The following is a 27162-nucleotide window of genomic DNA, read 5'->3' on the forward strand; positions in this document are numbered from 1 at the left end:
CCCAGGACTGTGAACTCCTCAGTGGGTGGGGCCAACCGCATGGCTCCACCCCACCTGGTGTGGACATCAGCCCCTGGACGGAGGCAACAAGGATTTGTGTGTGACTGATGTGCCTATCTCGGGGTGTGGGGTGTGGGGTGTGTTGTTGCAGTACCTGTGACGACCTGGCTTGTTCATGGCGCCACATTAGCCCTTGCAAAGATTTTTCCCGTTTCTACAGTGGCATCTTGTGGCTGTAGGCAGTACTGCAGCCATATAATAAAGGGAACAGACCAACAATAACATTATATTATACAATGCATCACACTTTTTACTATAAAACTATATACCATGTATTCTACATCCCACATTGTGCACTAGAACCGTTGATGTCTTCAGAGAAAGAGATGAGCGAACCTGTTTGGTAAAGCTGGGTCAATTTCAAATTCCATACAAGCCATAGTTTGCTTGTTTGGGCTCAGTAACCCAGATAACGTTTACCCAAAAGTCGGTAATGTTCGATTTTGTTTATTTTCTACCCCCAAACACTGACCACATTTCCAAAAATGTTTTTCTAATAGCATTTTATTCTTTGTATAGGATTGTGACGCCGTCTGATGTGGGGATGTGTAAAATCAGTGGAGGAGGCGAGGACTCTGGACCGGGAGAAGCCTTTTGGAGCCATTTTTTTTTCTTAATTTTATTTGTGGATGTTGCTGCAGCCAATCACGCCACAGCAAACATCCACAAGGTTCAGACAGTAGGGCTTCTGTGATTGGATGCGTAAGTCACATGTCCGTGTGCATATAAATTCTGGACATCTTTCGTCTGCACCATTTTGTGAATGTGAAATGTTAAGGAAGGTGCTGCCGCTTGTGCTCCCACTGGTGCTGCTAGATAGTGACCTTAGCTAGGGGTTTAATGCTATGGTAGTTGAGATAGATATGAGAGATATAGTTTAGATTAAGGATGTGCAGTGTAGAGAAAGGTGTGTGTGTGTGCAACAAATCAGCACATTTCATCATTAAAATGGGGATTGGTACTTATAGTGCCTGCTAAAGAGTTGCCAGTGAAGCATGTAAATAGATATTGCTATGTATTGCTGCCTGCTCAAAATTACGCAAACACATTTATAGATATTGCTAGTTAACTGTGCGTAGCCTAAAAAGTTGCTAGGAAAGTATGTAAAAAGTGCTTCTTGACAATTTTAACTGCGTGCTCAAAATTCTGCCGTGAAAGACATTTATGGGAATTGTTATTAGTGCCTGCTGAAAATTTGCTATTGAACAAGCTAAAAAGGTATTCTTGACACTTTTCCATGTCTGCTTCAAATTACGCAGTGAAACGCATTTGTAGGTAGTGATACTTTTTAGTGCCTTCACAATATTGCCAACTCAGGCAGGAAATAAATAATTAATCTTTTGTTCCAGGTGTCTAACATCTGTTGAAAGGGGAAGGTTACATCAACCATGAGTGGTAAATCACGACGAGGTTATCATGGAAAAGGAAACAAGTTGGGTGTTGGAGGTATACTTGTGGGAAGTTCTGTAAAGGTGGTGTCACACATAGCGACAACGACAGCGACATCGCTGTTACGTCACCATTTTCTGTGACGTAGCAGCGGTGTCCCGTCGCTATCGCTGTGTGTGACATCCAGCAACGACCCGGCCCCTGCTGTGAGGTCGCCGCTCGTTGCTGAATGTCCTGCTTCATTTTTTGCTCGTTGCTCTCCCGCTGTGAAGCACACATCGCTGTGTGTGACAGCGAGAGAGCGACGAACTAAAGCGAGCAGGGAGCCGGCGTCTGGCAGCCTGCGGTAAGCTGTAACCACAGTAAACATCGGGTAACCAAGAAGCCCTTTCCTTGGTTACCCGAAATTTACTTTAGTTACAGCGTCCGCCGCTCTCACGCTGTCTGTGCTGCCGGCTCCCTGCTCCCTGCACAGAGCCAGAGTACACATTGGGAAATAAGCAAAGGTTTGCTTATTAACCCGATGTGTACTGTGGCTATGAGTGCAGGGAGCCAGCGCTAAGCAGTGTGCGCTTGTAACCAAGGTAAATATCGGGTAACCAGAGAAGCACTTTGGTTGGTTACCCGATATTTACCTTAGTTACCAAGCGCAGCATCACTTCCACAGCGACGCGTGTCGTTATGATCGCTGCTGCGTCTGCTGTGTTTGACAGCTAAGCAGCGATCATAACAGCAACTTACAAGGTCGCTGTTGCGTCACAGAAAATGGTGATGTAACAGCGACGTCGTTGTCGCTGTCGCTATGTGCGAACCCAGCTTTAGTCAAAGATCTAGTGGGCAAACACCGACATAAGGCCACTTTACATGCTGCGATATCGGTACCGATATCGCTAGCGTGGGTACCCGCCGCCATCTGTTGTGCGACACAGGCAAATCGCTGCCCGTGCCGCACAACATCGCCCAGACCTGTCACACATACTTGCCCAGCGACGTCGCTGTGACCGGCGAACCACCTCCTTTCTAAGGGGGCGGTTCGTTCAGCGTCACAGCGACGTCACAGCTGCGTCACTGAACCGCCGCCCAATAGAAGCATCCCGCCCACCTCCTTCCTTCCGCATAGCGGCCGGTAGGCAGTTAAGGAGAGCTTCCTCGTTCCTGCTGTGTCACACGGAGCGATGTGTGCTGCTGCAGGAACGAGGAACAACCTCGTTACTGCTGCAGTAACGATTTTTGAGAATGGACCCCCATGTCACCGATGAGCGATTTTGCACATTTTTGAAACGATGCAAAATCGCTCATAGGTGTCACACGCAACGGCATCGCTAATGCGGCTGGATGTGCGTCACCAATTCCGTAACCCCAACGAGTTCGCATTAGCGATGTCGCAGCGTGTAAAGCCCCCTTTATTCTATCCCAATAGAAATGAGAACAACTTCAGCTACTGGACAGCCTACTCCACTAGATTTCTTTGGCAGCCACACATTGCTTCAACTTTGAAATGAGGCTGATAAACAGCAGGTGCTGGAGTGGATGGCTAACGCTGCATCAAGTGGCCTCCCCTCATCTGCCTGCACCTCAACATCACACACAGTTTATTTTTCAGAGGTGCCATCTAATTACACTTGTTTGCTCCTGCGTCACAAATCTCCAACCAGTAAACTGACCGTGGTGAACCACACATGGGCGAGTCTCAAGACCTGTTCATACATTCTATCCCATGGGCATAACATGTTCACTACAAAGATTCCCAGACTGAAGAGGAAGAAGGCATCTGCACCGATGCCCAAAATTTTTTTGAGTTGGATCCTGGCCCGGATGAAGTAGGGTCCCAGCTGGATCCCAAGGATGGAGGTGATGATGATGATACTTAAATACCTGTGATGTCAGGTCAGGAAGAAGAGGAGGGGGACAACACAGAGCCTGACAATGAAGTCGTAGATCCCACTTGGGGTGAACCCTGAGACACGCAGCTGAGTAGCTCAGCAGATGAAGAGAAGGAGGAAGGCGAGGGTGCTACATTGGCAATTCGCGCACAAACATGTAGTGATGCAACCATAAGAAGCACTGCATCCTCAGCCACAACTCTGGCTGTGGCTACCAGCTATGGCGGATCTGCAGTTTGCAGGAAGAGTTGCCTAGCCTGGGCCTTTTTTGAGACAGCAAAGGATAAGCCAAATTTCGTTATCTGCCAACATTGTAAACAATGACTCAGTAGAGGAAAATTCAAATACTTTGACTAGTACATGCATGAACAGGCATGCGCGCAACCAACATGCATTAATGTGAGAATCTTAAGCTGGGTTTACACACTGAAACTTTCTAGCGATCCCACCAGCGATCCCAACCTGGCCGGGATCGCTACAAAGTCTCTGGTGAGCTGTCAAACAGGCAAACCTGGCCAACGACGCAACAGCGATCCGGACCTGCAGAGCGACCTAGCTGGTTGTTGGGGACGTTGTAAAGCAGCTTTTTGAAAGGGAAGTCGCTGTAAAGTCCCCTATACACACTGAAACTTTCTAGCGATGCATGCTGCACAGCGGGAAACAAAGGACCTAAGAATGGTCCTGAACGATTTGTAGCGATCACAACTTCACAGCAGGGGCCAGGTCGCTGATGTGTTTCACACACTGCAATGTCGCTGGGGAGGTCGCTGTAACGTCACAAAACCGGTGACGTTACAGCGATGTCGTTTGCGATGTTGCAGTGTGCAAAGCCACCTTTACTGTGCTAAAATGTGGACTACTGGGACTACCCAGCCAACGGTCACTAAATCAACCACATCTGTTGCTTCTTCATCCTCCTGTCATCAACACCTCAAGAGCCAAGTAGTGGGCATCCCACACAAAGTCATCATTAATGAGGTTTCACCAAGAATTTTGGACTGCCCAAAATCCGTGATCTTTATCCAACATTCTTCATTAGTGGACGATAGCAGCACATTTTCAAGTTTTAGATCATCATGATCCCCTGAAAATGTAGACCACCTAACGTTCATAAAGATGAAAAGGTTGTGGCTGTCCAGTGACTTTGCCACACCAGTCCCAGACTGTGCAGACTAGGCGATGGTGTAGTGCTAGGCTTCTGTGAGCAAGAGGACTAAGCCTGTCTGTCATGCACTTTTGATTTTTAACATTTAAATGCAAAGCTGCATCCTGTGTGTTGCATGGACCATACGTCCCTGCTGTGAAAAGAAACTATGGTGTAATGGGGGGCAACTGATGTCACTGTCCTGCTGTCTGTCTGAAATATTTTTAAATCTGAACACTCGAAGTCGGTTTTCAAATGTATCTTTTCACTGCAATTTCAGGGCTCTTGCAGCAAGAGGCCAACACCTATCTGTCATCTTGCTGTCTCTGCTGAAGGTAGAAATGCTCGTTCAGGCCTTGTTCCAGGGCAAGTCCCATGCAGCCATGTTGCTTTGTAGGGCTATTTGTAGCAAGTGCCAATTGTGGCCACCTTTCCTGTTGCCTGACTTTAATTTTTGGAAATATGGAGACTCCAAGTAGGGTCTCCAAGTTGGCTTTTGTCTGTATTGCCAGTCTTCTGGGAGCAAGATGCCTAAACTTGTCAGCCATGCACGTCTTCATTTTTAACATTAAAATGCCAGACCACAGTCTGTGTGTTACATGGACCGTACCTCCCTGCTGTGTTAAGACCCTATGGAGAGGGGGGGCAATTGATGCTACTCTACTGTTGTCTACCTGAAAGGTTTTTAAATGTCGAGACTCTAAGATGGGTGTCAAAGTTGTCCCATATATATTGGTCAGCAGCCAAAGCTATCCCCAATCACTATAGAGACCACCCCCACAAAACATCAACCAATCATATAAATGAAAAAGTGAAATAAATACAGAAAGCAGACACAGATGAAATTATATCACAATCAAATACCTTGTACTATCCTTAAATCCCATCTAGAGGAGCGGCATCAAACATTGCACATATAATAAAGATTATAAATAAATCAATGTATCTCTATCTATACCCATACAGTACTATGATCGCGTCACCATAGCAACCAACTACCAATACTAAGGGGTACTTTGCACGCTGCGACATCGCTAGCCGATGATAGCGATGCCGAGCGCGATAGCACCCGCCTCCGTCGCACATGCGGTATCTTGTGATAGCTGCCGTAGCAAACATTATTGCTATGGCAGCTTCACACGCACTTACCTGGTCGGCGACGTCGCTGTGACTGCCGAAGAATCCCTCCTTCAAGGAGGCAGTGCGTTTGGCGTCACAGCGACGTCACCGCGACGTCACTAATCGGCCAGCCAATAGAAGCGGAGGGGCGGAGATGAGCGGGATGTAAACATCCCGCACACCTCCTTCCTTCCGCAATGCTGGTGGACGGCGGTCACAGGTAAGGAGATGTTTGTCGCTCCTGCGGCTTCACACACAGCGATGTGTGGAGCTGCAGGAAAAACAAACAACATCGTACCTGCGGACGCACCGACATTATAAAAATGAACGACGTGACACAGATCACCGATTTTTGACTGTTTCACGCTCGTTCATCTTCTCTCCTAGGCTTTACACGTTGCGACGTCGTTACCGGCGCCGGATGTACGTCACTTTCGATTTGACCCCGACGATATCGCAGTAGCAATGTCGCAACGTGCAAAGTACCCCTAAGTCAATAGAGCAATCACATATCCTTCTCAGCCAATCATCTTGTACATAGATGTGCACATGTTCTGGCGTCCTGAATTCATTGGCTGATATTTGGCAGGTCCTCAAATAACATGGTTACTACCCATATAGCAGCACTCACATCATCATAGCAACCAATTACCAATAGTAAGTCCATAGTATATTTTTGAATGTTGTTATACCTCCCTCAACTTCCACAAGTAATAGTGTTTGGTTTTCATGTATGAGCTGCACATTGTCTATATAGAATATATCATGGTCCTTATATTAATTTTGTTAGCTGTCACGAGATATGGTTCTCAATATATATGTAAGAGTTATATCATCTGCCTTAGAATAACATATTAATAATATCTGTTTTATGATCGACGTTACTATACCTACGTTTACTATTGGAGCCACAGTGTGTGCCCTTAGCTTTTTTATGGCGGTGCTTTATTTGTTTCTGTTGGTGATACAATAGAGTCTGTGGATGAGATACTTAGCCAGTTTATGGCGGTGATATGACAGCAGCATCTGCGCAGTGTTCCCTGATGAGAGACTACAGAATGTTAGTTTACACTGTAGTCATGAGTCATGACAATGACACTTCAGGACTGTCTGTTATCAGAGGGATGTGTCTTTACTCTAAAGGACCTGCAAAAGTAACCATGTGATTTGAGGACCTGCCAAATATCAGCCAATGAATTCAGGACGCTGCAGCATGTGCACATCTAAGTACAAGACGATTGGCTGAGATGGACATGTGATTGCTCTATGGACTTACTATTGGTAGTTGGTTGCTATAGTGATGTGAGTGTTGCTATATATGTAGTAACCATTTGATTTGAGGACCTGCCAAAAGTCAGCCAATCAATTCAGGACGCTGGAGCATGTGCACATCTAAGTACAAGACGATTGGCTGAAAAGGACATGTGATTGCTCTATGACTTACTATTTGTAGTTGGTTGCTATGGTGATGCAATCGTGCTACTATATGGGTATAGAAAGAGGTACATTGATTTATTTATAATCTTTATTATATGTGCAATGTTTGATGCAGCTCCTCTAGATGGGATTTAAGGATAATATTAAATCCCATCTAGAGATGGGAGGATATAATTTCATCTGTGTCTGCTTTCTGTATTTATTTCACTTTTGCATTTATGTGATTGGATGATGTTTTGTGGGGGTGGTCTCTATAGTGATTGGTGATAGCTTTGGCTGCTGACCTATATACATGGGACCTGTTTTGATATATGTATGCTTGCAAAAGACCGCTGCGCCTGTCGAAACGTCGCATATGGAATAAAGCTGTTTCTTCACTGAATCACCCTGGAGGAGCTGTGCTTTTCAATATCTGTTGTGCAACTATTCGAAGAGGATCCCTTGGTTGGACATGCTTCTCCGGTTACTTTTAGTAACACTACTACTATTGAAGGTGCTGTGAGTAATTTCTACCAACATTATTGGGTGTGAAGGTTGTGTCTTGTGGGTAGTACCAGTCTTCTGGGAGCAAGAGGCCTACACCTGCAACTCAGGCATATCTTCATTTTTTAAAATGCCAGGCCACAGCCTGTGTGTTGCATGGACCGTACCTCCCGGCTTTTCTATGGCCCTGTGGAGATGGGGACAATTGATGCTACTGCATTGTTGTCTGCCTGAAAGGTTTTTAAACATTTATGTTCAGTTTTAAAATTTAAATGCCAGGCAACATCCTGTGTTTAAGTCAACACAATTAGGCAGTGCTTAAATTAATATGCATCAGAGAACACTATGACACAGCTACAAAGTAGGGGAATACCATCCAGGGCAAGTTTGATAAATGGCTGTCTCCACTCTACCTGGAGCCAGGGAAGGCCATGTGTGATTACGGTGCAAACCTAGTGGCTACACTACACCTGGGCGACATCATATATGCACTGCATGGATCAACCTGGCTGTACGGAAATTTTAAGGACACTATTATGTCCTGGATGCGCTGCTGCAGAAGGCACGGTCACTGTGTGCTCACTTTTTAAAATTGAAATGCTGGGCCACTTTTAAGGCTGTATGGGGAGGGGGGCAATTGATGTTACTGTACTGCTGTCTGCCTGAAAGGTTTTTGAATGTCAGGACTCCAAAATGAGACTCAAAGTTGTGTCTTGTGGGTAGTGTCAGTCTTTTTGGAGGAGCAAGAGGCCTACACTGATCACTGAAGCATGTCTTCATTTTGAAAATTTAATGATAGGCCACAGCCTGCGTGTTGCATGGACCATACCTTCAGCTCTTTTAAGACCCTATGGGGAGGGGAGCAATTGATGCTACTGTACTGCTGTCTGCCCGAAAAGCTTTTAAATGTCAAGACTCCAAGATAGATCTCAAAGTTGTCTCTTGTCAGTACTGGCAGGGGTATGGGAGCACCAGCCCTATACTACTTTTCTCTCACCCACCTCTAAATTTCTTATGTCAAGAGTCTAGGAAGCTAATGGCTATTCCAAAGAGTGGTACTGCACTGTAAACGTTTTTCTGCTGTTTTGAAAGGATTTCACCCCATCAACAGTGTTTTTTCGGCCTTATGTTTGGCCTCCCATTGAATCCAATGGAATTCGGAAAGGTTCAATTAATGTTCGGAGTTCGGTTTGATGAACGTAACGTATGTTCGCTTAGTCTTCACCAACCGAGCCTTGAGAGGTTTGCTCGTCATCTCTAATCAGAGGAGTACATGACTGTAGGTCACCCTCTTACAACAAAAAATACTGTGGCTCAGAGTTTAGCGGTTACACAACAATATTGTAGTACAATATTTTGTGGGTTACAAAACACAGAGCTTGGTGCTTATAAAACATCACCGTGGCACAGAAATTGGTATTTATCCAATAACACTGTAGCACAATGCTTGGCTTGGTGATTACACAATACCAACACACAGCTTGGCAGTTACACAGCAATATTGTGATGCTGGGTTTGATGTTTTTGTTATGAAACGAAAGCAATAGTCTCTTCTAACCAAAACAGATTTCAGTTACCACTAACACAGTCCTCTATCTCTGGAGTTTGGGTAATAGGCTAAGAACACTGTAAAGTTCGGGTTAGAGGATTTATCCAATCAATTTTACTAATTTGCTATTTCATTGATAATGATTTTCATATTCTGTAAACAGAATTGTAAAATATTTGCTAAACCCTCCTCCATCAGCTTTCAGTGCTGCTACTCCACAATCTCACGTCATGCACGTCATGTAGAGAGGCAGACAGACAGAAAGACAAACAGAGGATAGACAGAGAGAGACAGAGAGAGAGAGAGAGAAAGAGAGCGAGACGGATAGAGAGTCAGAGAAAAGTTATTCATGCGAGAGGCATTTCGGATTATTGGGTTAGACACAAAATTTCCTGTTTAAATAATAGAAATAACGCGATGTTTATTTATTGATCATTGTTGTCATGCAATTTGAATTTTTGTATATGAAACAAATGCCTTTATATGTTTATATATTAATGTTTGCTTATGAATATAGACTGATATATGATACATAGAATTATCACTTCATATATGGACGAGATGTCACTATTTATACAACCCCTGGCAAAAATTATGGACTCCCCTGGCTCTGAGGATGTTCATTCAGTTGTTTACTTTTGTTTAAAACAAGCAGATCACAGACATGGCACAAACCTAAAGTCACTTCAAATGGCAACTTTCTGGCTTTTAGAAACACTAAAAACAATCATGAAAACATAATGTGCTAGCCAGTAACGGTTACTTTTCAAGACCAAACAGGGGGAAAATTATGGAATCACTCAATTCTGAGGAAAAAATTATGGAATCATGAACAACAAACAAAAGTACACTCCAACACATCACTAGTCACAAGTATTTTGCTGCACCACCTCAGGCTTCAATAACAGCTTGCAGACTCTTAGGCATCGAGTGACAAACAGTACTCATCATCAATCTGGCTCCAACTTTTCCCTTCTGTGACCCGTCCCTGGCCCAGTCTCCATTGGGGGGGGGAGGTGGCAACCCACAGTTACTGTATGTATGTGTTTGTGGAACTGGTACCGACCTTCCTTGGACCCGGGATAAGTACTACACCCTAATGGAGGTGCAGTACCCTGTGGCGCCCGAAGCCTCAGGAGTGCCACACTAGAACCATTCTATTCAGATAGCAGACCTACTGTTATGACAGCCAGGGGGGTTGTGGATGTCAAAAAAGGCAGGGTTCCAGTACGGCTCCTGAACTGTGGGGAGGAGGAAGTTTGCTTGCCCCGTTATGCCACCTTAGCCAAACTGTTTGCAGTCAGCAACATTGATATTCAGGCTGAAAGGCCCTTGACTTCATCCGAGTCGACGGCTCCTTGGTTCAGTTGGATGACTGGTGCCAAAAAATGCATGTTGGCTTTGACTCCACCCCTCCACACCAGAAAAATGGGGCGTATTGAGTAGTCCAGGAGTACGAACAGGTTTTCAGTAAACACCACTTGGATTTTTGTCAGGTAAAGGCCATCCAACATAATCTCCCCACAGGAGATCAATCATCTATCAAGGAAAGGCATCTTCCCATACCTCCCGCACATTATCAGTGTGCCATAAGTATGCTAAAAGAAATGAAACAAGCAGAGGTAATCAGGGATAGCTGTTGTCCTTGAGGAGCTCCCTTGGTGTTAGTTAAAAAGAGAGATGGTACAATGCACATGAGTGTAGATTACAAAGAGATTAACCAAATTACCCACAAAGACGCTTACCCCCTACCACGCATAGAGGAGTCTATTGCAGTGGTAAAATCAGTTAGACAATTCTCCACTCAAGACTTAACCAGCGGGTACTGGCAGGTTCCTGTTGCAGAGGCCAACAAAAAAAGACTGCTTTTACCACTCCCATAGGGCTTTGTGAATTTAACTGCATGCCGTTCGGATTGTGCAACGCACCTGGGACCTTCCAAAGTTTTATGGAATCTTGCCTTGGACATAAGAACTTTGAGGCTGTACTATTGTACTTGGACGAGGTTATTGTATATTCCAGGACCTACAATGAGCAGCTGCATCACCTGGAAGAGGTCTGTGAGGCGTTATCCAACTTTGGCTTCAAAGTAAAACCATCTAAATGTCATCTACTGAAGCCCAAAGTACAATATTTAGGTCATTTTGTGAGTGCAGATACAGTGGCCAGACCCAGACAAAGTGACTGTCACCAGACTGGCAGGCACCCACCACCATCCAAAACGTCTCTCAATTCCTGGGGCTGTTGGGCTGCTACAGATGGTTCATTAGGGGCTGCCTCAAACTGGCAGTCCCCCTACAAGACCTGCTAGTGTCGCGGGCGGGGAGGTGACGCTGCGCTCACCACGCTCGGGTCCGACACTGCTGCTACTGCTGCTCGGTGGGCCGGATCCGGGGACTCAAGCGGCGCTCCTCGCCCGTGAGTGAAAGGGGAATAGTTTTTGGGGTTTGGGAAGTCGGTCCATGACGCCACCCACGGTTTGTGGTGAGTAGAGATGAGCCAACCGGTCGCGGTTCGGCTCGAGGTCGGTTCGCCGAACGGGGGTCCCGTTCGAGTTCGGTTCGTCGAATGTTCGACGAACCGAACTCGAACCAATAGGCTATAATGGGAGGCAATCACAAACACATAAAAATGCATTATAAATGTACACAAACAGTTAATAAACATTGCCATAACACTTACCGGTCCCCGCGATCCCTTCTGCACTCTGTCTCCTGCCGCTATTCCATCCGATGATCGCTGAATCCTCCCGGTGACCGGCACTGCCAGCAGAGATGCAGGACCTATCGTGACGTCAAAATAGCCATGTGACCAGTCACGTGGCTATTATCTCATTGGCTACAGACTGGTCACATGACTATGACGCGTCATGTAGGACCTGCGAGTGCATCTCTCCGGTACACGGTGCACATATGTGTATCGCCGTGTACCGGCGACATGCTCTAGCACACGGTCGACTCCCCATTCCGTTAGGGACCGGCAGACACAGCCGGTCATTAACGGAGATCACCGTTGCCATAGCAACGCAGTTAGCGGTGACGTCACCGCTAACCGCGGCTCCGAGAGCACCATTGCTATGGTAACGCGTCTGTCAGTGTTACCGCTGTTACCGCTGACAGCCAGCACTGATCACTCACGGTGTGAAGGCTGCACGCTGCTTCCCGATTGTAGTGAGGATTGTAGTGAGGATGAAGTTCCCCAGCCCCAAGTGATGAGCTGGTGAACCTCATCCTTCCTCACTACAATCGTCACTACTACTACACTAGAAAGAAAGAAGACAGAAGAGCAGGATCGTGGAGGGCTGACAGGGGATAATAAAGATGGAGTCTCTAATGTGTCTGTGTATTTATTTCTATTAAAGTATTTTTTCTCTGTGTGGTGTTTTTTTTTAACCCTTTATTGGAGATTCTTAATGGCCGGGTCAAACGTGCCTGACATTAAGAATCTCTGGCTTAATACTGGCTAGTAAAACAAAGCCAGTATTAACTCATGATTACCCAACAAGCCACCCGGCTCCAGGGCTGTTGGAAGAGTTGGATACAGCGCCAGATGATGGCGCTTCTATGAGAGCACCATTTTCTGGGACGGCTGCGGACTGAAATCCGCAGCAGAGGCGCCCAGAAACCTCGGGCTAACCTGTGCTGCGGATTCCAATCCCCAGCTGCCTAGTTGTACCCGGCTGGACACAAAAATGGGGCGAAGCCCACGTCATTTGTTTTTTAATTATTTCATGAAATAAGTGAAATAATTAAAAAAAACGGGCTTCCCTATATTTTTGGTTCCCAGCCGGGTACAAATAGGCAACTGGGGGTTGGAGGCAGCCCGTGGCTGCCTGCTGTACCTGGCTAGCATACAAAAATATGGCGAAGCCCACGTAATTTTTTTGGTGGGCAAAAAAATTCTGCATACAGTCCTGGATGGAGTATGCTGAGCCTTGTAGTTCTGCAGCTGCTGTCTGCTCTTCTCCATACAGATAGACAGCAGCTGCAGAACTCCAAGGCTCAGCATACTCCATCCAGGACTGTATGCAGAGGTTTTTTGCCCCCTGAAAAAATTATGTGGGCTTCGCCATATTTTTGTATGCTAGCCAGGTACAGCAGGCAGGTACGGCTGCCCCCAACCCCCAGTTGCCTATTTGTACCCGGCTGGGAACCAAAAATAAAGGGAAGCCCTTTTTTTATTATTTCATGAATTTCATGAAATAATTAGAAAACAAATGACGTAGGCTTCGCCCCATTTTTGTGTCCAGCCAGGTACAACTAGGCAGCTGGGGATTGGAATCCGCAGCACAGGTTGGCCTGAGCTTTCTGGGCCCCACTGCTGCGAATTGCAGTCTGCAGCCGCCTCAGAAAATGGCATTTTCATAGAAGCGCCATATTCTGGCGCTGTATCCAACTCTTCCAGCACCTGCCTGCTATACCTGGCTAGCATACAAAAATATGGCGAAGCTCACGTCCTTTTTTTGTAGTTTTTTGGCAAAAAAAAATAAAAAATGCTTCCCTGGATTTTCCATTGCCAGTGAAGGTAACACCAAGCAGTGGGGGTTAGCAGCCAGTATCTGCTTGGATTACCCTTAGCTAGCAATACAAAAAATGCAGCGGGAGCCCATATATATTTTTTTTAATTATTTATTTAAATAACTAAAAATAAAATGGGCTTCCCTGTATTTTGATTGCTGGACATCACAGTGCTGTAAAAATAAATCTTTAAAAAAATGACGTAGCGCTCCGCGGTATTTTTGATTCTCGGCGCAGATAAAGCAGACAGCTATGGATTGCCACCCCCATCTGCCTGCCGTTACCTTGGTTGGCAATCAAAATACAGGGAAGCCCATTAATTTTTTCTATTTAAAAAATAGTTAAAAAAAAAAATGACGTTGGGTCCCCCCATTTTTGATAGCCAGCTAGGGTAAAGCAGACGGCTGTAGCCTGAAAACCACAGCTGGCAGCTTTACCGTGGTTGGGGATCCAATGTGGAGGTCCCCTCAGGCTCTTTTTTATAATTATTTTATAAATATTAATAATTACACAATAAAAGTAGGGTCCCCCCCAAATTGGATCACCAGCCAAGGTAAAGCGGACAGCTGTGGTCTGGTATTCTCAGGGTGGGAAGGTCCATAGTTATTGGGCCTTCACAGCCTAAAAATAGCAGGCCGCAGGCACCCCAGACGTGGCGCATCCACTAGATGCGCCAATCCTGGCGCTTCACCCCAGCTCATCCCGTGCCCTGGTGCAGTGGCAAACGGGGTAATAAATCGGGTTGATACTAGCTGTAAAGTCACCTGAGATCAAGCCCAGCAGTTTGTGATGTCATGGCGTCTATTAGATACCCAACATCATAAACTGTCAGTACTAACAAAAAAAAAAAAAATCGACAAAAGAAATTTATTTGAAAAAACAGTCCCCAAAACATTTCCTCTTTCACCAATTTATTGTAAGAAAAAAAATAAAGGGGTCCCACGACGACTCTGGACCGTCTAGAATATGGGGGGGAGACACTCAGGGAACGTATCCCCCATTTTCTAGGAGTGCGGACCCTTCATGTGAGGAGTGTGGGTGCAATGAATCTGCACTCACTCTTCTCGGGTCCACAGCAGCAGAGTCCATGCCGTAATGGTTGCTACCAAAGCTGCAATGCCCTGCTCATGAGGTAAGGGCATGCCTAATCAGGAGAACTACTGTAGAGGAAGCTCTGCTCACTGGTATATAGGTGCTCAGAGGTAATAATAGATAAAATTAGTGAGTAACCTCGGCACTCTAAATCTCCCAGACTAAGTCAGTAAGTCACAACGGATAGTAATGCAAAATCACTCTTTATTGGTCCGTATTAAGAAAAAAAAATTTTTCATAAGCATATATGTTTTTGTCCAAAACAAGTTACAAATGACGTTTCGGCCTGAGCCTTCGTCAGATTGGACTTATCTGCATGTAATCATGAAAAATGACAATAATCAGTATCACATAAGAGTGAGAGAACAATAACATAAACTCGAACAATGTAGAGGTACAATTGGGATGCAGCAAAAAAATTGCAACACAGCAAGAAATGAAACACATGATACAAATGTCATAATACAGTACAAGGACAATATAGTAATGACAAATATGGGGTCAGAGTAGGCTTAGACAGCTCTGGTACGAAAGAGATGTCAATCATAAAGTAACATGTGCAGTAGGTGTAGAGCTACACTATGCATGGCAGAGCTAATGGGTAGACCGACCATAGAAAAAGAACGGAGAAAAAGTGGAGAAAAAGTGGAGAAAAAATGGAGAAAAAAATGGAGAAAAAATGGAGAAAAAGTGGAGAAAAAGTGGAGAAAAAATGGAGAAAAAGTGGAGAAAAAATGGAGAAAAAGTGGAGAAAAAGTGGAGAAAAAAATGGAGAAAAAATGTAGAAAAAGTGGAGAAAAAGTGGAGAAAAAATGTAGAAAAAGTGGAGAAAAAATGTAGAAAAAGTGGAGAAAAAGTGGACAAAAAGTGGAGAAAAAGTGGAGAAAAAATGTAGAAAAAGTGGAGAAAAAGTGGAGAAAAAATGGAGAAAAAAAATGGAGAAAAAGTGGAGAAAAAGTGGAGAAAAGGTGGAGAAAAAATGGAGAAAAAAGTGGAGAAAAAGTGAAGAAACAGTGGAGAAAAAATGGAGAAAAAATGGAGAAAAAAATGGAGAAAAAGTGGAGAAAAAGTGGAGAAAAAATGGAGAAAAAGTGGAGAAAAAATGGAGAAAAAAATGGAGAAAAAATGTAGAAAAAGTGGAGAAAAAGTGGAGAAAAAGTGGAAAAAAAATGGATAAAAAGTGGAGAAAAAGTGAAGAAAAAGTGGAGAAAAAATGGAGAAAAAAATGTAGAAAAAGTGGAGAAAAAATGTAGAAACAGTGGAGAAAAAATGGAGAAAAAGTGGAGAAAAAGTGGAGCACCCTTTGGTGCCTTTCATGTGGCACTAAGGGGTGCTTAGCTTTGTATTTAGCCAAAAAAATGAAAAAAAAAATGACGTAGGGTTCCCCCTAGTTTTGTAGCCAGCTAGGGTAAAGCAGACGGCTGCAGCCTGCAGACCACAGCTGGCAACCTCACCTTGGCTGGTAATCCAAAACTGAGGGCACCCCACGCTGTTATTTTAAATTAAATAAATAATTTAAAAAAAAAACACGTAGGGGTCCCCCCAAAATTGGATCACCAGCCAAGGTAAAGCAGACAGCTGGGGCCTGATATTCTCAGACTAGGGAGGTCCATGGTTGTTGGACTCTCCCCAGCCTAAAAATAGCAGGCCGCAGCCGCCCCAGAAGTGGCGCATCCATTAGATGCGCCAATCCTGGTGCTTCGCCCCAGCTCATCCCGCGCCCTGGTGCGGTGGCAAACGGGGTAATATATGGGGTTAATACCAGATGTGTAATGTCACCTGGCATCAAGCCCTGGGGTTGGTGAGGTCAGGCGTCTATCAGATACCCGACATCACCAACCCAGTCAGTAATAAAAAAAAATAGACGAAAAAACACATTTTTATTTGAAAATACACTCCCCAAAACATTCCCTCTTTAACCAATTTATTAGAATGAAAAACAAATCCAGGTCTGCTATAATCCAAGGGGTTGCCATGACGATCCACACTGTCCCAGTCAATGAAGAGCAGGATGTTCCCCATTGGCTGGGAGAGCAATGCAGTGACCTGAGCTAACATCAATGGGTCAGCCCAGGTCACTGCAGGACATGACAAGTGCTGCTGTCAGCGAGGTACATTACCTGCGCTGATCTCCAGCATACTGACAGCCCCTGTCACTGAGTTCAATGACCGGCGCCTTCACAGCCAAGCATCGCGAGAGGCCCGTGATGTCACCGCTAGTCAGTCTCGGGTCGGAAGCGAGAGAAGGTGATGTGACAAGCGGCGGCCATGGAGGACAGTGACAGCGCTGAGGTCGGGATGGCGGGACTTCATCACCGCAGGTAAGCCGAGCGGGACCATGTGTGTGTGTGTGTGTGTGTCTGTGTGTGTGTGTGTGTGTGTGTATGTATGTGTACATGCCGCGGGCAGGAGGGGGCGGAGCGAGCTGAGCGGGGAAGTGTGGGCTTCCTGCACGTAACTAGGATAAACATCGGGTTACTAACCAAAGCGCTTTGGTTGGATACCCGATGTTTATCTTGGTTACCAGCTTGTGGCAGGCTGCCAGCGATGGCTCCTGCACACTATAGCTGTAAAAAGCCCTGCTTTTTGCTGCTAGAACCGTTCTCGAACGTATCTAGAACTATCGAGCTTTTGCAAAAAGCTCGAGTTTTAGTTCGATCTCGAACAGCCCCCAAAATCACTCGAGCCTAGAACTGGAGAACCTCGAACCGCGAACCGCGCTCAACTCTACTCATTATCTCCCTAAGTTGCTTCAATAAAGAAAATGCTTGGTCTGCCTAGAATATCCCCTTAACTATATAATCCAGACAAATCCTAAATCTTTACACTTTAATGATGAAACTAAATTCTCTAAACTTTTTTTTAACTTTAGGAGGATGGCGAGGTCACGTGTACGGCATACGTCACTATTGCATTCCTTGAACATTGCTTCATTTATAATGTGAGTCTTTATATCCTCATGTGCAAAACTGTTAATATATGAACTGTATTAACATTTTAAGGATTTACAAATTTCCTTTATTCAAAAAATAGAATTAGTCTTACTGGTAATTTGGTTTCTAGGAACCCTCCACGACAGCACCACAGGAGGTTTACTCTCCACCCTGATAGGGACAGGAAACACAAAGAGGTTAAAAGGCCCCTCCCCGCTTCCCTTGTCAGTGTTTTTTCAAGGACCAAATCGTTATAAATAGTTAAATCCTTACTTTCAAAAAATAAGCCATTACAGATTTTGCAGTGCCAACAACAAAGGGAGGGGAACTGGTGTTGTCATGGAAGGTTCCTAGAAACCGAATTACCGGTAAGACTAATTCTATTTTCTCCAGTCACCCTCCACGACAGCACCACAGGAGGAGTACTAACGAAATTGTTAGTGGGGACAACAGCCTGAAGGACTTTCCTTCCAAAGACTAAAGGCTGCTTTACACGCAGCGACATTGCTAGCGATGTCGCTATCGAAAGCACCCGCCCCTGTCGTTTGTGTATCACGGGCAAATCGCTGCCCGTGGCGAACAATATCGCCGGTACGCATCACACATACTTACCTTCCTAGCGACGTCGCTGTGGGCGGGGAACAACCTCTTTTTTAAGGGGGAGGTTCGTGCACCATCACAGCGACGTCACACAGCAGCCCGCCAATAGAAGCGGAGTGGCGGAGACCAGCCGCATTAACAACACGCCCACCTCGTTGCCGGAGGGCGCAGGAACATTATTGTTCGTCGTTCCCGGGGTGTTAGACGTAGCGATGTGTGCTGCCTCAGGAACTATAAACAACCTGCATTCAGCAGCAGCAACGATATTTGGGAAAGGAACGACATGTCAACGATTAACGATTAGGTGAGTATTTTTGATCGTTAGTGGTCGCTTGTAGGTGTCACATGCAATGACGTCGCTAACGAGGCCAAATGTGCGTTACGATTTCCGTGACCCCAGCGATATATCGTTAGCGATGTCACTGCGTGTAAGGCGGTCTTTAGTTTCTATTAGAAGCCAGGTCCAGTCTATAGTGACGGATGAATGATAAATAAGGACCACAGCCACACCATGATTAACAAGTTGGTATATACAGTTAGGTCCAGAAATATTTGGACAGTGACATAATTTTCGCGAGTTGGGCTCTGCATGCCACCACATTGGATTTGAAATGAAATCTCTACAACAGAATTCAAGTGCAGATTGTAACGTTTAATTTGAAGGTTTGAACAAAAATATCTGATAGAAATTGTAGGAATTGTACACATTTCTTTACAAACACTCCACATTTTAGGAGGTCAAAAGTAATTGGACAAATAAACCAAACCCAAACAAAATATTTTTATTTTCAATATTTTGTTGCGAATCCTTTGGAAGCAATCACTGCCTTAAGTCTGGAACCCATGGACATCACCAAACGCTGGGTTTCCTCCTTCTTAATGCTTTGCCAGGCCTTTACAGCCGCAGCCTTCAGGTCTTGCTTGTTTGTGGGTCTTTCCGTCTTAAGTCTGGATTTGAGCAAGTGAAATGCATGCTCAATTGGGTTAAGATCTGGTGATTGACTTGGCCATTGCAGAATGTTCCACTTTTTGCACTCATGAACTCCTGGGTAGCTTTGGCTGTATGCTTGGGGTCATTGTCCATCTGTACTATGAAGCGCCGTCCGATCAACTTTGCAGCATTTGGCTGAATCTGGGCTGAAAGTATATCCCGGTACACTTCAGAATTCATCCGGCTACTCTTGTCTGCTGTTATGTCATCAATAAACACAAGTGACCCAGTGCCATTGAAAGCCATGCATGCCCATGCCATCATGTTGCCTCCACCATGTTTTACAGAGGATGTGGTGTGCCTTGGATCATGTGCCATTCCCTTTCTTCTCCAAACTTTTTTCTTCCCATCATTCTGGTACAGGTTGATCTTTGTCTCATTTGTCCATAGAATACTTTTCCAGAACTGAGCTGGCTTCATGAGGTGTTTTTCAGCAAATTTAACTCTGGCCTGTCTATTTTTGTAATTGATGAATGGTTTGCATCTAGATGTGTACCCTTTGTATTTACTTTCATGGAGTCTTCTCTTTACTGTTGACTTAGAGACAGATACACCTACTTCACTGAGAGTGTTCTGGACTTCAGTTGATGTTGTGAACGGGTTCTTCTTCACCAAAGAAAGTATGCGGCGATCATCCACCACTGTTGTCATCTGTGGACGCCCAGGCCTTTTTGAGTTCCCAAGCTCACCAGTCAATTCCTTTTTTCTCAGAATGTACCCGACTGTTGATTTTGCTACTCCAAGCATGTCTGCTATCTCTCTGATGGATTTTTTCTTTTTTTTCAGCCTCAGGATGTTCTGCTTCACCTCAATTGAGAGTTCCTTAGACCGCATGTTGTCTGGTCACAGCAACAGCTTCCAAATGCAAAACCTCACACCTGTAATCAACCCCAGACCTTTTAACTACTTCATTGATTACAGGTTAACGAGGGAGACGCCTTCAGAGTTAATTGCAGCCCTTAGAGTCCCTTGTCCAATTACTTTTGGTCCCTTGAAAAAGAGGAGGCTACGCATTACAGAGCTATGATTCCTAAATCCTTTCTCCGATTTGGATGTGAAAACTCTCATATTGCAGCTGGGAGTGTGCACTTTCAGCCCATATTATATATATAATTGTATTTCTGAACATGTTTTTGTAAACAGCTAAAATAACAAAACTTGTGTCACTGTCCAAATATTTCTGGACCTAACTGCAGTGAATTAAATAATTAAAATGCATGGTGAGGTATAGGACCCAGACAGGTTGCTAATTAATGTATATGAAAGGAAAGAAAAACGCGACCACAACGCCTGATAGTGCAAGAGTGATATCTTTATTGAAACCAGGAGAGGTGAATGGCGGCACATTTACAAGTGAGATTTGCAGGAAACAGGAGGTCCAAGGCAATAAATATAGTTAATCAGATTAAATGATTAAACCAGTGCACATATAATTGTACAAATGTATCTGATCCTTTATATATCAATTGTATGATTGTTTGCCTTTGCTAATAATGTTCTGTCTGACAACAATGTGCTCCTAAGCACATGCCCTTTCATTCCATCTGCTATGGGTGTCTAATCGCTATACTGCGATACACTATGGTCTGACTATTATATTGTTCTGACACTTGTTCTATTGTACTCTCTCCTGGTTGACAAATTGTACTGCTCCAATTATTCATTCTATCACTGGGACGGTATCTGTACAATTATATGTGCACTGGTTTAATCATTTAATCTGATTAACTATATTTATTGCCTTGGACCTCCTGTTTCCTGCAAATCTCACTTGTAAATGTGCCGCCATTCACCTCTCCTGGTTTCAATAAATATATCACTCTTGCACTATCAGGCGTTGTGGTCGCGTTTTTCTTTCCTTTCATGACGGATGAATGTGTGGATTGACGATCATGTGGCAGCCTTGCATATTTGTTTGGTAGAGACATTCGCTCTCTCAGCCCATGAAGGAGATGATAGGGACAGGAAAAATATTGACAAGAGAAGCGGGGTGGGGGCCTTTTAACCTCTTTGTGGTTACAGTCCCTATCAGCGTGGTGAGTAAACCTCCTGTGCTGCTGTCGTGGAGGTTGACTAGAGAAAAACCTCTTAAACCATTGTTCCCACTGTGTGTATATTTGGTATATCCACATGTGCCAGATCTTCCATCTACTGAAGGCACCTCACCACACGCCGCTGAAACAGGAGAGGTGGCCGCTCATACACAGTTTTCTATTAATTTCTATAGTAGTTATGAAAATTGCCCAGAAATTTACAGAACTCCTGTAGAAATTAATGGTGAGAGATGCGTATGCTTGGTCGTCTCTCCTCTGTCAGAAGTGCGCAACAGTACCAATGGTGGATGTTAACGTGCTTTATACTATATAACTGTGATGGTATGTTTATGAAAATTGTGCTTTATTGTTTATATTATATTTAGGGAAGTATTGTTGAAAATGCCCTGAGTTGTCTTAAGAAGTCACTGGCCATGTCTACTGTTACATCGTTGTACGCCCAGGCTCTTCTGGCGTATGTCTTCACCTTATCAGGAGACAGCGAGCTGAGAGATCAGACACTGGAGAAAGTGAAACAGCGCATTGTAGAGGAAGGTGCGAAGAAGTATTTTATGTACAAATATACTATTAAAAAAGCACACCCATTTATTGGCACTGTGTTTATATAATCACCTATCACCATTTTTTCTGCTATCCAGTGCTGTAATGAAAAAGGAGAGAAAATTCCGGCACCAGGCGTCTCTTCATGAAAATCTTCAATATTTTATTTGCATGTTAAGAATAAAAAATTAATGTGGGGATGCAGCCCCTAAATGCCTGACGAGTTTAGAACAAAGTTCTTAATCATAGGCATATGAACAATATATAAAAACATCCTTATATACCTATTCTATTAGATAAAACCCTATACACCTGTTACTTGACAAAGTTAAGTATGCTTCATTGTAATTCAAATGTGAAATCACCTACCTAAAACTCATGACGCCAACATAGACTGTCGACCATCCCTCTACTTAGACTGGCAAAAGTCATTCCCATATATCAATTTATTCAGTGGAGGAGAGGAAAAAAAACAAACAAAACTTGATATTGCATTTAATAAAAATGGCTAATATCGCTGCAATAGTTAAATCCCAAGGGGAATCTAGCCTCCAACTCAATAATCCAATATGTCTCACGACATCTAACCACGCGTTCCCAATCAACACCTCTGGACGGCTTTGTAACTGTGTGTCCTATGTTTCATGCCCTTCCCAAGGTACACAAGGATCACTCTCCTTGTTCCTTGTGATCGGAAGTTACAGCCTATAGTTAATTGGATGGTGGACCGTATTAAGGACAATAAACATTTGTTGGCTAATATTAAGAACATTACTTGGCTGTGGGACTACTCATGGATAACCTTTGATGTTATTTCTCTTTATTCGTGTATCCCACACAAGTTAAAGGCTTTAAGGGTTGCTTTGCTCCAAACTAACCAATATTCAGGTGACATCAATAGGTTTATTATTATGGTTGTTCAACCTCTACTGGTCACAAATTACTTCAGATTTGATGCATCATATTATCTACAGGTACAAGGTTGTCCAATGGGGGTGAATTTTTCACCCTCATTTGCTAACATTTACATGGCTCAGTGAGAAAGACAATTTATTTACATTCCGATGAATACATATTTAGAACATCTGATATGGTGGGAGAGATACATCGATGATGTCATTATTATATTGCGTGGTTCCATCGATGTATCCTCCCACACTTCTTTTGCCGGTTTCATTGATTATTTGAATGATAATTGGGCAAACATTAGATTTACATTTGAGGTTCATAGTGAGGAAGCTCCTTATTTCGATGTTGTCTTGATAGGTGCTGTTTTGTGAATATTCACACTACCCTATATAGGAAACCAATCAGTGTCAGTTCTGTTTTACATGTGGATAGTTGTCATCCTCCGTATGTAATGCGCAATTTGCCCATAGGGGAGTTGGTGAGGGCCAAGAAATTATGCTCCATGAATCAGGCATTAATTCATGAGAATCAGAGATTTGAAAGGAGGGTAAAAAATAGAGGATATAACAAATGTATGTTACAAAGGGCGAACAATTTGGTGAAGGATAGAACTAGGGATTCTTTACTCGGTCATGTAAACAAAGTGGATAAAATTCTCACACATAATATACCAACATTTTCAACTGCCTATAGTGTGGATTATAACAACATTGTTGCATTGATGCATACATTTTTACCCATCCTATATCAAAATGCGGTTTTGGCCAAAATTTTGAAAAAAGGCTATCGTTGTGTTCCCAGACGTGCTAAAACACTGGGGAATACTTTGTTTCTAAGTCTTTTTGTTAGTGTGAAAAAAAGACCCACGTGGTTGACACACAAAGGGTGCTATCAATGTGGGGGTAGGAAGTGTACCTTGTCTAAACATATGGTGAGAACAAATGAATTTCAGAATAATGTGAATAATCAGAGATATTTCATTAGAGCATTTGTTAATAGCAACACCACGCACGTTGTCTCTATGGGAACGTGTGTGGTGTGCAATAAATATTACATAGGGTGCATGGTGAGACCCCTTAAGAAAAATATTAGTGAGCACATTACGGCTGCTAAGCCGGATAACACAATAAACCGATGTGGATGGTCGGTAGTTTCTAGACATTTTCATGATCCTCATAATGGGGATGTTAGTTCCCTTAGGGTTAAAGGTATAGAGAGAGTTGGAAAGCCGGCCAGAGGCAGTGATTGGGAACGTGCAGTTAGATGTCGTGAGACGTATTGGATAATTGAGTTGGAGGCTAAATTTCCTTTGAGATTAAACTGTCGCAACGATATTAGCCATTTTTATTAAATGTAATATCAAGTTATATTTGTTTTTTTCCCCCCTCCATTTAATAAATTGGTATATGGGAATGCCTTTGGATAAATGAGTTGGAGGCCATATTCCCCTTGGGATTAATATATATCACAGTGATATCAGTCATTTTTATTAAATGTAATATCAGGGTTTTTTTTCCCTCTCCTCCATTGAATAAATTGATATATGGGAATGCCTTTTGCTAGTCTAAAGCGGGCTTTACACGCTACGATATCGTTAATTATCGTCGGGGTCACGGTGTTTGTGACGCACATCCGGCATCATTAACGATATCGCAGTGTGTGACACTTATGAGCGACCTTAAATGATCGCAAAAGCGGTCAAAATCGTTTGCCGCGGAGAGGTCGTCCTGAAACAAAAAAAACGTTTTCTGCTTATTAGCGATGTTGTTCGTCGTTTCTGCGACAGCACACATCGCTGTGTGTGACACCGCAGGAGCGACGAACATCTCCTTACCTGCCTCCACCGGCAATGCGGAAGGAAGGAGGTGGGCGGGATGTTACGTCCCGCTCATCTCTGCCCCTCCGCTTCTATTGGACGGCTGCCGTGTGACGTCGCTGTGACGCTGCACGAACCGCCCCCTTAGAAAGGAGGCGGTTCGCCGGCCAGAGTGACGTCGCAGGGCAGGTAAGTCCATGTGAAGGGGGTAAGTGAGGTTGTGCGGCAAGGGCAGCAATTTGCCCGTGTCGCACAACCGACGGGGGCGGCTACGATCGCTTGTTCACATGGCTATGATTAAGAAGTTTGTTCGAAACATGTCATGCGATTAGGGGCTGCGTCCCCACGTGAATTTTTTATTCTTGACATGCAAATAAAATATTGAAGATTTTAATGAAGAGACGTCTGGTGCCGGAATTTTCTTTCCTTTTTCATTGCTGCTTATGAGTGGTATTCAGCCACTTGTTTCAGGTACCTGTGTTCTGCTGGATTCCGGTGAAGCACCACTTATCCCCTTCCCTGCTCCTGGTCAGTTGTGGTATCCAGCGCTGTACCTCTCCACCTCTAAGTCATATGACTGCAATTCAGACTCTCTGGCTCATCCTGAGCGCTATCTGTGAGGCGGATGTCTGTTTTAAAATATACACCTTTGGAGCCTCATTCTGGTGCTCCGTAGGCCACTTCTGGGACACACAGAGCACAGTATGATCCGGACACTCAATTTAGAGTAGTAAATCAATTGTGCAATCACAAACATGTACAATTAACTATCAAAAATCAACTCCTTTCCTAAAAATGTTGAAATAAGAAATGTTAGGTTTGTACATGCCTAATAAAATGGCACCTGCAACACAGTGCTGCATTACTGTGGTTGCAAAATTTGACTAGTAAAACATATGTACAAATGTTTTTCTTTGGACACACACATTCTTAGGTAGACAGCTGCAGTTAAATTTCTGGACTCTGTGAATTTTTGTTTTTTTGGATTTTAAAATTAATATATTCCCCCTTCATAAAATATTGCACAAGAAATGCAAAACTAAGTACAGTCGCTTGTAACTATCAAGCACATCATCACTGACTGACACTGAATTGAGATTTTTATTTTTGTGACTTGCTGCTGCATTCTAGTGCATTAAAAATGAAGAAAAAAAATGGGTAATTGTAATTCAAATGCAGCAGGAAAACTGCCAGCTACACCATATCACTGATCAATCACTCTGAGTCTGGCAATGTTGCTGCCGGCTCACCTATCTCTATCTCCACCTATTATTTGAATTTCTCTTATTGGCAGACTACTACACTCAGCTTCTTCAGTGCTGCAGTTGTACAACACAATTCTGTTTGGAGTATTTATCTAATATTTTAGAGATTTCTCTCCCTATCCCAATTGCTGAGCTTTGACACCCTTTTACTATTATAAATAACCCTAACTGGCTGCTTCATTCCCTGCCTTGGCTTTTATACAGCTATGATAGTCAATCCAATTTGACTGCGTTATACTATATGACAGCTGCAATGCATTAACAGGAAGCCTGCATGGCAGTGCCCTGATACTGTCATCAGTAGTGTGTAATATCACGGCTGGCATTTATTTTGAGATTCGCACGTTCAATCGCAAATTGTTTTACTTCGGCAAGACTTGAGAATTTCCTAAAATTTTACACAAATTAAATGCACTCATCTCTAATGTCCATCATCAAACCTACAGCTTTACCTTTACCTTGATGGAATATACAGTAAATACGGGTTGTCTTCAAGACAAGGTTCTCATAAATGTATGTACCTTCCTTAAGAGGATATTGTACTGTTATCTGTCATTTCAAGATTATAGGACTGAAAAATGGCTGTTATTTCTATAAAATATGAATGAAAATATTACTCTGCTTGTTAACCTATCTTTTCTATAATCAAAAAGCACAAATCCGAATAGTGGCTCTCTCATCCTCTGAATATTAGTTTGCAGTTTGACCTGTCCCTTTGTATGCCAACTAAGCAGGCTGGCCCTCTTGGCCAATTAGATGTATCGAGAAGACTTGTGTAGTTTAAGGATATCCAGACTATGTCATAGCCAAATGCTTTGATTTTTATCCTTGTTCTCTAAAGCCCCCTTCACACGTACGTGAAAAAAAACGAACCGTTTATTCACGGACGTATTAAAGTGGTGGTTTGCTCCCCGTGTGCCGTGTTTGTAGCACATGCGTGTTCTTTGTATGTTATATGTAATAACGCACGGAGAACGGAAACTCCCACCTTACCTGATTCTTCCTGTGCTGTCTGTGGTGCTGAATGACAGGGTCCGGAACAAGCCACGCCCCGCTGACGCTGCTTCCGGCCCCCAGTGAACAAGATGCGTTGTTCAAATTCACTGGGGGTCGGATGCAGGTGACAGCCGTGGCATAGACTGCAGAGCTGGTGAAGGTGAGTATGTGTTTTTTTTATTGTTACAATGATACGTGTGTTTCTCCGGCGCGTGTCACGTGGGACCGCATCCACACTACATCCGTGTGGTACGTGTGCGGACTGCGTGACTGCTGCCGGAGAAAAATGGACATGCCGCTGTATGGAACACACGGGCACACGTCTGCTCCACACGGAGGAACGGGCCAATGGCTGAACACGTGCGTGCACATATATATATATATA

At 43.9% G+C, this 27162-nt stretch overlaps 1 protein-coding gene across 1 annotated transcript in view; it reads left to right on the plus strand.

The window, feature by feature from the left end:
- LOC142312622 (alpha-2-macroglobulin-like protein 1) overlaps window positions 1–27162 on the plus strand; it is a 238807-nt gene that overhangs the window by 156202 nt on the left and 55443 nt on the right. Inside the window, exons 26-28 of the mRNA XM_075351617.1 lie at window positions 11087–11210; window positions 17546–17614; window positions 21617–21785. Coding sequence (XP_075207732.1) covers window positions 11087–11210; window positions 17546–17614; window positions 21617–21785 — 362 coding nt within the window. The remainder of the gene's footprint in view (window positions 1–11086; window positions 11211–17545; window positions 17615–21616; window positions 21786–27162) is intronic.

The sequence above is a fragment of the Anomaloglossus baeobatrachus genome, chromosome 5 (genome assembly GCF_048569485.1).
Source record: "Anomaloglossus baeobatrachus isolate aAnoBae1 chromosome 5, aAnoBae1.hap1, whole genome shotgun sequence".
Taxonomy (NCBI): domain Eukaryota; kingdom Metazoa; phylum Chordata; class Amphibia; order Anura; family Aromobatidae; genus Anomaloglossus; species Anomaloglossus baeobatrachus.